Here is a 14,585-nt window from a genome sequence, read left to right as displayed (position 1 = left end):
TATTTTTAAAAAAATAATAATTAAGAGATATAATGTCTTTGTCTAGTATCTGGAAACAATCACAGCACAGGAAACATGTGTCACAGTATAGTAAGGTGGGCATATTGTATCTCTATTAATAGTATACCATTCAAGGGCTGTGACTTGTGAGCAGCATCTAGTGGATTAGTACTCAGCAGCTGCATTTGGATGTACTGTAAAACTAAGCCCCCCCTCCTCCTTTGAAAGCCACGAGGAGATCAGAAGTTTCCAATTCCCTTCTAAATTAACAAATGTTTCATGTGTAAACACTATAGAGTACTGTAATTGATTTTAACAATGCTTAGTATTGAAGGTGTATGAGACTGTTTTTACATTAAAAAGATAATGTGTTGACATGAGGCTGACAGTACATAAATGCTAGTGCTTAAGCCACCTGCATAGATTAAGGCAATGTCACACTAAAAGTAGAATACTGATCACTTTTTGCCTATTTATAAAAAATACATGTCTGAAAGCATTCCACATACTCATTAGTTCTGAATTAAGATATAGCCATGTTAGTCTGTAGAATCAGTATGTAGAGAGATCTTGTAGCCCCTCTGAGACTAACTGAAAGAAAGAAGTTGGCAGCATGAGCTTTTGTAGACTTAAGTCAAATGCATCTGAAGAAGTAGACTTAAATCTACAAAAGCTCATGCTGCCAACCTCTTTCTTTCAGTTAGTCTCAAAATTTCTCAGCATACTTGTGAGTTCTGAGTTTATGGTTTTCATGTAGTACTCACTAGCTTTTGTGCACCGATTACATACAGACCTTCCAAAACAGATTGTGTTTTGTTGTTATCATTACGTCGCTATAGTTTTCTGTCTACACTGTGTGCTGGGAAGGTATCTCTGATTATCAAGAAATGTATTGCAAGGCAAAGTACAATGGAATCAAAAGGAACAGTCAAGAAACATCTGTATAGGTTGTGTGAACCAACAGTATATAGTGAATTGCCATTTATATTAGCTCTTTAATGAACCAATTTATTTTTAACTGAGACAGTGAGGAGAGTGGTTCTCTGTTGAATGAATCAATTTATTTCAGTCACAGACCAGAAATACAAAACATATACAAACAACAAATCAACATTGTATTTACAACACACCCACAACATGTTTGAGACTGTGTCCACACTACAGAAATAATCCACTTTGACTCCACTTTAATTGCCATGGCTCAATGCTATGGAATTCTTGGGATTGTAGTTGTGGCACCTGAATACTCTGACAGAGGAGGCTAGATGCATCACAAAACTACAGTTTCCGTAGCACAAAGCTATGGCAGTTCAAATGTGTCAAACTGGATTATTTCTGCTGTGCAGATGCAACCTAAGGCATGGTACATACAAATACAGAAATAATTAAAATATATAAGCTAATTCACTAAGATCTTTCATGACTTGTCTCCTTAGTTTTATAGAAGAAGCACAAAACCCACCCACTTTTAAAGTGATCTCTGATTCCTTAACTTCTGTTATAACGAGACATGCTCATTCAAACCCTTCCAAGTCAGTAATGCAGTAATTACTATGCAGTAATGGTGATAGCAAAATACTGTACTAAATCTGGCTAAGGTGAAAGATTTCCTAAATTTGGGAATATCCAGCTTGGATAGATAGCTGGCTGTTGTAAACAACCTCCTATCATCTTTAATTTCAGGATATCTTGCCAATTTACTCAGATAGCATTGCAGCTCCCAGATACATTGCTTAATTATGGATATTTTAATTAAAGCGTGAGATATGAACCTCAAGCAGCTTTTCAGCTTTTCTTGCAGCATAGATTTCCATTTTGTCTGACATGTGTCTATTAAAGTTAGAAGAGCCAAACTCCCTGGAAGGATAGAAAAACAAACAGTTTTAACTAATAATTGATCTGAAGTACCCATGTGCCACACTGCAGTATATTAGATGCACATCACCAGTACCACCTTATAAGGGTGTTAACATAACGATGCAGCTTTGACGTGCCTTCCTCCACCCATTTGATGGGTACTATTGCTATTTGTGCATGGCTTGGTGCCTTCACAATTAACTACTTGCTTCATGGTCTAGGTCACACACAAATCAGCCCTTATTGGTAATCAATGATATTGGAGAGAATAAGTAGCCCATTGTTTTATAGGTCTCTTTAGGAACTTCTGAGTAGGTCCTGTGAATTTTCAAAGCTTAGTGCACTAATGAATTTCAAAAAATGCATTAGGTATCTACTACTGTAAAGAATATCAGCTTGTTTTTTTTTGTTTGTTTTTTTTGGTCCCATTCCAGAAGCAATTTTTTAATACTAGTTAAAGGTGTTTTGGACATAATGCTGGACAGTTTCCTACCTGCCTACTGCTAGGGGATGAGAAGCACTTCAAACTCTTGTGGTCATCTGTTCCCTATTCTTTTCACCTGTGGTTTGTACCCACGCCACTCTTCTTTGATATTAACTATGGTGCGGCATCATATAGTTTGTCTACACCAGGATACTTAAAGCTAGTTGTCATAGTGTTGTCTAGTTAGGAGATCAAGCAATGTTGCTTTACTCTAGATAGTGTCCTTGCTCAGCGGTGCATACACCACAGGTAAGGCTTTCTGTCCAACATTTGTGGCCCTAAGTAAGGCAATGTAGCCTACTTTTCAAGGTTAAAACTTGAAACTATTTGGTGTTATGTGTTTGAATTAGTTGGTATGGTACAGTGTTTGTCATTTCCTTCCCCCCCCCCCCCCCAACATCTAGATATGTGGATTAGTTTCTGCACATGTGACACAGGAACAATGCTTTTCAAGAGCTGTTGAGGTGGTTTAACTGTTTGACAAAACTGAAATGTCAGTTTAGTTCGTTGTTTTACATTCTTGTGGTATGCATGTGTGTACACACTTTTCCCCTTACAAGTAGGCATCATCCCCTTCTACTTGACCAAAAATGTTTCCTTTATTTGTGTATTTTCAAAGTCACTGTTGGAAAAATACTTATTTAACTTTTTTCTGTTCGCTTCTTATTTTTCAGGGTGTATGAAAAAAATCCTTAAGACTATTGAAAATGTTACAAGTGGCATAATTTAGCCAGTGCCTCAGACTGATGGAGTACCAGAAGATTGGAAATGGTTTGCAAGTGACTGATATAGGGACATCTGCACTCCACATGGTGGGGTATTTGGGAAAAGTCAGTTCAGTTCTTTTTCACATTGTGCAAAGTTCTTTTTTTCTCCTCAATTTTGAGAGAGTTTTAAATTTCTATTGGTCAGTTTTTGCTATATTACAAAATTATGGTACCTATAATATTTTTATAAAATTCTTTTTCCACGGAAATCTCACTGAAATGGCGAAAGATTTACAATTTCCAAATATTATTAACTATTGCAAACATATTTGTGAGACCTTTTCTACCTGTGTTGGGTATCTTTTAAAGTACATAATGGTACTAAAGTCTATTTTGTTTACTGTAAATTGAATGAATATTCAATCAGTATATAAGTCCTATTATGTATTACTATGTTTCTGTGTGGTCAGATTTAACTCTTACAACATATAAATAACTTCTGTGGCATGAAAATTATTTTGCCATGTTTAATGTTTAGCCTTTCAGGTGTAACATTATTATTGCTTATTTTACCTCATTTTAGGACTGTAGTTCTGCTGAAATAAGTCCAGATGAATGCTGCCCAGCTTGCAGAAAGAAAGGTCTGATACAGCCCTTAAGAACACATCGGATCAATTTCAAGGAATTGATATTCCTATGTGAAAATCCACAGGTACAAGTTAATAGCTCTTTGACATACGAAATAGGTGTCCGAGAGCCATTTTCTATTAAACCACAAGCATATTATATCTCAATGCATTAACAATTTCTATTAAGGATAGCTGGGTGTAATATAATGAAGATGTAGAAGGCAAGATCCTGTTGCCAGGATCAAGAGCATATCTGAAGTTGCTTAATTCAAATAAATATTCAAGGCTGAAGTGTCCCATTTTTTAAAATGTAAAAACATGAAAGCCATGTTCAAGAGTATACTCAATCCATACAGCAATAGCAATAGCATTTATATTTTTGTACCACTTTTATAGTACTAAGCACTCTCTAAGCTGTTTACAATGTGTTAGCCAATTGCCCCCAACAAGCTGGGTACTCATTTTACCAACCTATGAAAGGATGAAAGACTGAGTCAGCCTGGAGCCTTTATATTCAGTCATACCAAGTTGCATACCTGTTCTTTGATATAATGCCCATTTATTAAGACCAGTTTATCAACTTATCAATATAAACATCTCTGGATATATCCATATTTAACAACAGGTCCTATCTTTGCCTACTTTGCATCATTATTAATCTCTGATTTCCTACTGTTGTAATGTTTTGTGGGTGAACAGAAGCATAAATGTTTCCCAAGGTAGTGGAGCTAGATATTTTTGGGGTCCTGAACAATATATTCAAGTGCTGGTACTTCAAAGACACCTCATGAAAAGGAGAAATTGGGGAAAGTTTTGAAAAATGGAAAATGGTGCTTTTCAAATCCTAAATGAATTATTTTGGCCCACTGCCTTTATGAAGAGTAGACTGGAATGCCTAGGTTTCCAACTGTGAGGAAGAAGTAGCATTGACCTCTCCTAGTCAAAACAGTGTATTATGCTTGGGGATGAACATGCAGAAAAAGTAGCGGGTGGTGAGTGTGCAAACAGATTAATCAGTAAGAGAGCTTGTGGCGAAAGGGAGATATTTAAAGTTGTAAAACTCCAGTCAACATTTTTCAATCTACTCTCAATTCAGTAAAGTTAAACATTGCCTTCCTCTTTTCAAAAACAAGAAAAAGTAATAACAATAAGCATATCTATGTCCAGAAAAGCAGCATTTTGAAATATCCTTCAAAGAATGAAAAGAGGTACCCTTTTGAGAGCTAAACCTCTGAGACATTTCAGAGTGTCATTTACATAATGAGATCTGGAGGTTTTTTTTTTTTTTAAATATCACTTGGGGAGGAGTATTACTTAAAACATATCAAGATTTTATTGGCTTTCAGTTGAATGTGTATCTTTAATAATCATTGTTTCTGTGGACAGTTCTTTATTTCGTCCCAGAAATTTGAAATATGCATCTGAATAATTTATTCAGGTACTATATGTAGATCTTTTTGTCTGGCATGTTCTGTCTCTCATTCTCTCTCTTTTTTTCCCCAGTGCATCTATCCTCTAGGGTTTGAACCACTAAGCAATATTATTACTCCCATTGATCCAAAAGATTATTTGTCTCAGGGCAGTAGCAGGAAAAGAAAGTTCTTTGATACAAGCCTGGTGACATCTTCTTTTGAACCACACTTAAAATTGACTAGGAGCGATAATTTGATAGACACTAAGCAAACACTTGTTCCTAAGTGCCATGGAAATAATACATTTGAGACTCACTTGGGACAACCTGATTTTCCAAAAGCTCATCAACCAGATGTTTGTAATACAGCTGACTCCATGGAGAGACAAATTGGTTTGGAAATGGCAGCTACAGAAAACTTACCTGGGATGTCCATTGTGCAAACACAGCTTTTGTCAGGTTCTGAAAGTGGTTCATCCATGCCTCAGATTTTACCTCAAGACAAACAGTCTCTGCCAGAACAACTGTGGCTTCAGTGGAGGAATGCACATGCTCTCTGCTGGTTAGATTGTATTCTGTCAGCACTTGTGCATTTAGAGACACTAAAAAAGATACGTAGTGAATCCATCTCAAAAAATATATCTGTAATCCAGAGACTGTTGATAAAGTATAATGAAGCAATTGCACTTGTGAATAATTACCGAAGAGGTAAGTCATACGTGGGAGTTTTTTTTCTTTTAGCTGTTAAAAATAATTTGACTCAGATTTATAGAATTCTGAGCCTCTGACAATGTAAATAATTAAAAATAATCACAGGGCCTGCATACTCCTTTTTTCTAGAATTTTATGTATGTATATAGCACATTCACTGGCCTTCAGTACTGAAAAACTGATTTTTCTATTAGGCTGATTTTTCTATTAGGCGTTTCTAAAAGACTCCATGTCTTTTAAATTATTGAACAGCCTTTGACAGTGCCATTGTAGTGAAAACTGGTCACACAGAAGTCAAGAAGTCCCCCCTCTACTTTCATAAGGTGTTCCTTCCACTTCTAACCTGCTCAAATAAGCAGGAGTTGCCCTTCCTTTATGCACAATTGATTTTAGAATTTGTCAGTTGTGAATAAGTACAGTGTGACCTTGGTATCCACAGGGGATCTGTTCTAGACCACCACCCTCCCCCACATGGATACCAAAATCCATGGGACCTCTACTCCCATTGTCCCACTCTGACATTAGGGACAGCCCCCATTGTCTGCAATGGCTGTGTGCACATGGCCACACGACCATTAGGGACAATGGGACAGGGGTTTACTTGAAGTCTCATTGTCTCTAGTGGCAGCACGGTCGCATGCACACACTGCCATAGCCGCATACGTGCACATGCCACCATTGGAGACGACGGTTGGCTTGCCGTCTGTGAATGCTTAAATCTGCGGATGGCAAGTCTGCGAATACAGAGGTCCCACTGTATATGTATGATGATGGTATTCTGTTTGTGTGACAACTAAAATACAAAGCAAAATTTACAACTTTCTATCGTTTGAAAACAGTTTCTAGGCTAAGGAACCCCTAAATGTTTGTTACCAACCCCACCCCTCACTTGCACACTGAGGGTTGTAAGGCAGTTTCCAGGACACTTACTTGGCTGTAGTAGAATGTTAGGTTGGCCTATAAGCCTTCACTACTGGTAGATGAATGATTTATGCAACTTGCAGTTAAGTACTATATTCTCAGTGTGGCTATAGTAATAAAATTTAAACATGAACTATTTTCCTTCTGTATACATAGAATTTGTTACTTGCATTGCTTTTGCCTGCTGCAAAACAAATTAGTCTACATAATTCCATTTATTAAACTTAGGCGCGTTACAGACCGCCCCCTTGGGGCGGCCTGTAGGCGCACGTTTTCCCGCCGGATCTGGGCCTCAGCGTCCAGAGCGGCAGCCGCTGAAGCCCTGATCCGCCGCTTTCCAGGCTGCGGGGAAGCAGCAAAAGGCCCCTTCCCTGCAGCCTGGAAAGGGGTGTCCTTGGGGCTTCAAGCCCCAAGGACACCCCGCAGCGGCGGGGAGAAGGAGAAAGGGGCCGTTTGGCCCCTTTCTCCTTTGGTCTGCTGGGCACAGCCATCTGAAGGCTGCGCCCAGCAGACCAAACCAGGAAGGAGCTCCAAAACAGAGCTCCTTCCGGGGTCGGGAAAGGGCGCCCTAGGCGCCCTGCTGCGACCCCAATACGTCACAACAGCACCGCCTCGTTCGGAGGTGGCGTGGTCATGACATTGATCGCGGCGGCCGTGTGGAACGGCCGCCACCATTTTGTGCGCGCAAAGTGCGCACTAGGGTTAGGGCGGTGCGGAAGCACCGCCCCGCCTTAACCCTAGTACACGCTCTGCGCGTACTTTTAAGCCCATCTGTAACGGGCCATAGTTACTATTGGTTCATATTAGAAGATAGCAGGCTTGCAAGACTAATGTATTAATCAACAAACTATTTCATGTAGGTGAAAATACTGTGGAAGTTCCTTCAGATATTGTATCAAAAGCTGAATCTCACTTGAATGAAATCAGGAACATAATTTTTGTCCAGCTTCAGCCTCAACTTAAATGTAAATTGGGTAAGCATATACTAGGGGAATGGGTTGGGTTTCATAAAATGTTGCTTTGTGCGTGTGCGTGTGAAATGTAGCAGTAAACTAGTACATTTCCAAGTCTTTTTACTGTCCTGTATCTTTCCCTCCTGCTTTCCTTATTTGTAGGTCAAGAGGGAGCCATTCCTTAGAGTTATGTATTGATATATTATAGTATACAGTATATAAGTATTTTTGCTCATCTTCTTCAGCTTGGCCTGCCCATTAGCTAGAAACCACTTTTCTCTGTCATTATCTTCAGATAAGGGCCAAGTTCAGTGATTTAGGGCCCTTGTGTATTATAGCTCTTATTATTTATTATGCAGGCATAAGGAGAAAACTGCAGAATAAGATGAAAGGTTTATCTAGTCCGACATTCTGCTTTCTACAGTGGCAAGCCAGTTGCTTCTAGTAGTTTAATTTATTTCATTTTATTTAGTTAGCTGTACTTGCTTCAGTAGTTAGTTTTGATTAGGATAGTGCTTCTGAGCTGGTTTATAATAACGAGTCTTCTTGTCTCCCAGTATTGGGAGAAAGATGGGATATAAATAATAATTAAAAAACATATGATAGTAAATGGTAAGAAAAGCTATTGGAACAATTACCAAACAACAGATCAAGGGCTGTGAGATGTAATAATATTTGATTTGGCACAGAAAGAACAAGCTTGTAGGAGTGTTGGGGTCAAGTGCCTTATTCCATCCTTACGTAATTATCACATTGTTCTTTTCATGGTTTGAGGGAATCCATCGTTTGCAATTTTGAGCTGCCAAAGTAGGGTTGTAAATCAATCAATACAGTATTTCTACAGAATAGTACCTTGATTTGATCCTAGTTTAGAGGACAAATACCTGCTACAGTTTGCTGTTAGAACAAAATGGCAAATAAGAAAAAGGAGGAGGAGTGTACATCTTAACTGTCTTTTAAATTGATGTATTTTAACTGATGTGGTTTGTCTGTTAATTGTTGTTGCTTCCTATCTTGATCCATGGGGAGAGACGGCTAAGCAATAGATATTAATAGTATTATCCTTATCTGAGAGTGTGTCTTCAATTATTTTTCTGTTTATAGAGAATTAGACACTGTTTACTAGGTATATCAATTTGAAGTATATCAATTAAAGTAAGAACCTACATGAACCCAGTAAACAGTGCAATAATCTTTTTTGGGCTAGACTCTTATTTTATAAACTGGGTGCAAAATATACTGTTTACCATGATATAAATCTGGGCAAGAATATCTGTAAGATTAAGAACTGGCCCTTATAACAGTATTTTTTGGAATCCTGAAATACATCTTTTGGGGGGGGGGGGGGAATGCTTCTCGGCTAAGCTAGCATAAAATGGTTGTGTGCTTAATAGATTCTTCTGTTGTAATAATAAAAAGTTATTATTTCAGTTTTTCTTTTTTCTTTTTTTTTTCTTTCAAAGGTGAGGAGGAAAGTCCATTGTTTGCTTTTCCTCTACTTCTACACAAGGACTCAGAAATAGAGAAACTTTTTCTCCATTCTTTTTCATGGAATCTTGAATGCTCACAGTGTGGCTACCACATCTCTGACAGGTTGGTTTCTTTAGAAGCCTCCTCCCCCATTTACTACTGACTTATCCTAACAGTAAAATCAGTTTAGATTTCTTTCCCTTCTTTTCTGAAACAATATGTAATGCATGATTGATGTGGCGTTAAGAGGATAAAGTTACTGTTCATCTTGTTTCATAGTTTCACATAAAGCATATGCTGTGAAAATACAAACTTGATCTAAAAACTGTTGATCTTTTATTGTTGTTTATCAGGGGCTATTGTACTCTTTCAGAATTGAGAGCTAATGAATTTTTTTAAAAAATATCTCAGACACTCTTTAGACACTGTTAAATCTTAGCATAAAATATGTTCCTAGCTACATCCACTTTCATTCCATTCTTCCATTATGGGAAAGTGATATATTACAATGTCATTTATTCTTAATTGTCAAAAGGTTTAGTTGAAAAGTAAAATTATATTTCTGTTCTATTGCAGATAGAGCCAAAATTCATGTCGCCTGCTAGTAAACTATTCACTCTGTCAGTCCCTAACAGTATTTTCAAAAATTGCATGCAGATTTTCAGTAACCTTAGTCTGATCTTCCCACTAGTTTTAGACTGAATTTGCCACTGACTTCAACATTTTGGCTCACTAGCTTGAAATCAAATCTGTATATAGACCATTTATTTGAATTATTGTTCTGGCTGTCTAGATTTGGTGCTGATATTTAGCTTTGCAATAAGTTTGCTAATGCTGTCCATCAGTAACTATTTTCCTTATTTCAGGTGTCAGAAGACACTGACAACATTTACAAATATAATTCCAGAATGGCACCCTCTGAATGCGGTTCATATTGCTCCTTGTAATAACTGTAATCACAAATCTCAAAGAAGAAAAATGGTTTTGGAAAAGTAAGTATAAACCGTATTAATACTGTAAAAAAAAATTAAAACTCTATAAGGAGTGAGGAAAATAATGAGATGCAGCTGAAGTATATATTGTAGTGCTGAGTGTTTGAACAACATCTTGCAAATTTTGCGAAGGGGGTCTTGTAGTACTTTTGAGACTAGTTGAGAGAAAGAAGTTGGCCACATCAGCTTTTGTAGATTAAATCTGCATTATCAAATGCATGGATGCACAAAGCATGCCTGGTTACTGATGAAGCAGGCTTAGTGCCCATACAGACAGGCAGGATACCGCAGGCCAACTGTGGTATCTCACCCATGGTTCTGACCCCATTCTGTCCCTAGGGTGGTGCAGAAACAGGCATTTATTCACACGCCTGCCTGCTGCTGCATCATGAAGTTGTTGGCCCCATGCACCCCTTGCCTGCCACTACCATTGCTTTCCCTGGGGAGTCATCTGCCATGGTCCATAAGGATGGAAACGGGGTGCCTGTCTTCACCCATGTGGCCAGGTGCCCCCTTGCACTGTCAGAGGCTGTGACTGGGGACTGCATATAGAACATAACAGCAGAAGCAGCAGGTAACTGAGCACCAGACTGTCCAGTCTCGGCCTGGAGCTATGGGTCGTCTTTGTCTATACAAGACAGTGCTGGGCTGGGGGAACATGTGCCATTTGATCCATGCATTCAGCCCTTTAGTCTACAAAAGCTCATGCTACCAGCTTTTTTTCTCTCAATTTTAAAGGTGCTACAACATTGCTTTGCATACTGATCAAGTCTAACATGGCATTGAGCCAGAGCAGATGGGCGCAAAAAAACAGCCCAAGTCTGCTCTGGCTGCAAGCAGGTCAGGACTGTGCTGATCGCATGGCCTGCTCTCAAAGTGGGCCATGGCTGCAGGACAATACACACACCACCAGAAGCCGGATTATTTTCCCCCCTCCGGTCCAAAGGACCGGAGCGCAGCTTCAGGCTACCTTGGAGGTGTGCATCATTTGAACAAAAAACAAAACTAAAGGGTTCAGCCAAAGAAAATCTATATGTGTAAAATATAACTAAATAAATTAAATAAATTATATCCCACTTGCAATTACCAAAAGACACTACTGTGAAGAAATAAGGGATTAAATAAACCCTGGAGTAGAGAAGCCAGTAGAATTTCTAAAAGGGTATAAGTACCCACTGAAAAATGAGCAAAAAATATACAAACTAAAATCCAGAGTAATCGAACCCTGGAGCAGGAAAGCCAGTAAAATTTCTAAAAGGGTAACAATACCCCACTAAGAGTTATGTAAATGCAAAAATTAAATCATAAAATGATATAAAACACTAAAGGCCAGACGTGTTTCGACCTCAGTCTTCCTCAGTGGCCTATAAGCATTTAAAATATATTTTATATCTGCTCGTCAACACACTCAATGTGTCTCTACTCAATTCAAAAGCAACAATGGTCATGTATTGCTCACTAAGACCTTTATATAACCTGATAATCTGGTAATAGGAGCAATCCTGCCAAGACTCAGGAGAAGATCCTAGGGAAAACTTAGAGTGTAAAAGAGCAATGAAAGGCTCACACCACCAACTCACACTTAAGCCCACCAGGGATTCAGATCTCCATGATGAATCCATTTGGGTTCCTGTTTTTTTATTGTTTTGTGTTCTTAGTATTAGATATCCCATCCAAACACCCAAACTTTAATGGAATTCTTCTCCTATTTACAAAGTCTCTTATATGGCCAGCCAAACCCGTAGTGGAAACCATCATTTGAACAACATGGCTGCAAAGTGGCTGGAAGTTGCTTCATTCGGCCTGCCTCTTCCAGTCTTTGAATTGGTATGATTTTAGTAGAAGTTATTCATGCCACCCATGTAAAGGTGAAGTTGCTAGTTGGGAACCTGCAACTTCCTGGAATGAAGCAGCAACTGTTGGTCAGCTATTGAAAAGGCTGTTACTATTTGCACTAAAACTATGTTTACTATTTCATTTGGGTGGTTGTTGAATACAGCAATCTCAAATTGTGATTTTTGCAAAGAATTCACAGGCAGAATAGTGATATATATGTGGGCTCTGTATTGTTAGTGTATAATATAAGTTCTATAATTAAAATTTGTCTTTTTGGTAGTGTCCCCCCTGTATTTATGGTGCATTTCGTCGAAGGCTTGTCACATAATAACCTTGCAGCCTACTCATTTCAATTTCAAGATGATTCCTATCAAATAAAAGCTGTTGTTCAGTATCAGAAGAAAGAAAAACATTTTATAACATGGGTCTTGAATTCTGATGGTAAGTGTAATGCATTTTGTTATATACTTATTCTTTATAACATAACAATCTGTCTGTAATGGTAAGTAGCTCTCAAATTTTTCTTTCCAGAAGTCAGAAGAACCAGTAAGGGTTACAGTAGTCCCAATACATTTGTTGAGGTTAGGGGTGAAGGGCCAATGAATGTGGAAAAACCACAAATATAAAACCACTATTCTTTTTACCTATAAGAATACCTCTCTAGGAATCTACAGGTCCTGCAGTGCAACTCTGTGGTCAACATCTGCCAGAAGTTGATCATAGAATCATGCTGGAGGACCTACAAATGCCTAGGAACCTCTGGTTCTCCAGCACAGCTCTATGGTCAACATCTAGCAGAGCTGGGCAAGAGGACCTAGAGATTCCTAGAGAGAAAATAATCAAATCTGCAAATAATCTAATCCGCAAAAGTCAAATGTGGAGGGCCAATTGTATATTTGTTGTAGTTGTTGTTGTCCCCCCCCCCCTTTTTTTTAGTATACACACACACACTTACAGTAAATGTTTATTCTCTGGGGAAATTTTAAATGTAACAGAAGGGAAGATATATTTGTATTTGAATTATAAAAACACTGTACTTTAGCATAAAGGAATAATAATAAATTTTAATTTTTTTTTAAAAAAAGGTTTATTTTACTAATAGCATAATCATTCTACGAGTGCTGATCCTTATATAGCCAAAAAGCACCATCTGCACACAAGAGGGAGACAGCAACATGCTTGGAAGAACACCAAGGTTTGCAGACGTATCAAGGGGGAAGGCAGTGTGTTGAGAACTAGACATGCTCTGTAGCCACAGAACACTATGTACTGCAAGTGGAAGAAGTGTAATAGAATATCCTGAAACAGGGTTTGGCTGGCAGGAACTCTGTACATTCTGCACAGTATAGTATTGTTGTCACTAATTTACCACATTTCTGTTTTACTGGGAATTGAATGTTATCAACATACCTAAGCCATCATTCTTCCACAAGAGTTAGTGCTAACATGTTGTAGATTCACCCAGTTGCTTTTGCATTCCCTAAAGGATGTGGTGTAGTGGTCTGAGCTTTGGACTACAACTCTGGAGACTAGGATTTGAGTCCCAGCTTGGCCATGAAATCCCACTGGGTGATCTTAGGCAAGTCACACTTTCTCCCACCTTTGAATAAAATCTTGCCAAGTTACCATAAGTTGGAAGCAAGTAGAAGGCACACAACAACAAAAGAATGTGGAATCCTTCACAATAGTGAAGGCCTCTAGTCCTTCTCAAAATAGGACAAACCTGCTGTGGCTTCCAAATCCAGCAGTTCCAAATATACCATATATACTCAACTATAAGTCGAACTTATGAATAAGTCGAGGGGAGGTTTGGGGGCCAAAATTATGGGTTTTGATATGACCCATGGATAGGTTGATGGTAAAGCACAAGGACATGTAACAAAGGATGTAAATGTTGAAGCAAAGAAAAGTGATGCCAAAGAACTTGCAAAATTCTAGCAGGCATAATTGTTTGTGCTCACACTAAAGGCTGGATAGATGAGAGAGTAGAGGGGATTGGTGTTTCTTTTAGGTGCACCAGGGGATTTCTTCCCCCCTCCCCAATAATAGTTAAAGTGCCATACTTACATTGACCCATGGATTAGTCAACCCAGGTTTTTTGGGTCAATTTTTTGACTAAAATTTCTAGACTTATATATGACTATATACAGTATGTGAAGAGTATTCAGAGTGGTATTGCATCAATCCCTAGGTGGTTCTTAGCAATCTGATGGGGCTTCAGCTCTAAAGGTTTCAGGATGACTATGACACTCACATATGTAACTGTTGCATAATTTTGTCCTTGAGTACATAGCAATGTGGAGAATCTTTAGGGTGAACTTTCTATTTACACAATGAGAGCCACATCTTTTTTGTAGTTTCCCTGATCTTTTCAGATTGCTACTTTCACAGAAATGGCTGCCTGTCTTATGTCAGCTGTGTGTTCACTCTAAATTTTCTTCACACAGCACAGTACAATAAAAGCACAATTATTGTAAACTCTCAGATAATTTTTCCCCTTTTTAAATGGGTTGGGATAGTGCAGCGCACATGCTGAAGCCCCTCGAGCTTTCTTGCAGACACTCAGGGGTTTTTGTTTTGTTTTGTTTTTCAAAAAACATTTCAATTCTTGGAT

The 14,585-nt window shown here is 38.4% G+C and overlaps 1 protein-coding gene across 1 annotated transcript in view; it reads left to right on the top strand.

Annotated features, from left to right (window-relative positions):
• USPL1 (ubiquitin specific peptidase like 1) overlaps window positions 1-14,585 on the top strand; it is a 32,857-nt gene that overhangs the window by 13,932 nt on the left and 4,340 nt on the right. Inside the window, exons 3-8 of the mRNA XM_089508457.1 lie at window positions 3,632-3,760; window positions 5,181-5,796; window positions 7,581-7,694; window positions 9,137-9,266; window positions 10,010-10,135; window positions 12,252-12,412. Coding sequence (XP_089364583.1) covers window positions 3,632-3,760; window positions 5,181-5,796; window positions 7,581-7,694; window positions 9,137-9,266; window positions 10,010-10,135; window positions 12,252-12,412 — 1,276 coding nt within the window. The remainder of the gene's footprint in view (window positions 1-3,631; window positions 3,761-5,180; window positions 5,797-7,580; window positions 7,695-9,136; window positions 9,267-10,009; window positions 10,136-12,251; window positions 12,413-14,585) is intronic.

The sequence above is a fragment of the Sceloporus occidentalis genome, unplaced genomic scaffold, assembly GCF_023333645.1.
Source record: "Sceloporus occidentalis isolate IW3139 unplaced genomic scaffold, rSceOcc1.0.p SCAF_2, whole genome shotgun sequence".
NCBI lineage: Eukaryota > Metazoa > Chordata > Lepidosauria > Squamata > Phrynosomatidae > Sceloporus > Sceloporus occidentalis.
This window is presented reverse-complemented; position numbering and strand designations above follow the sequence as displayed.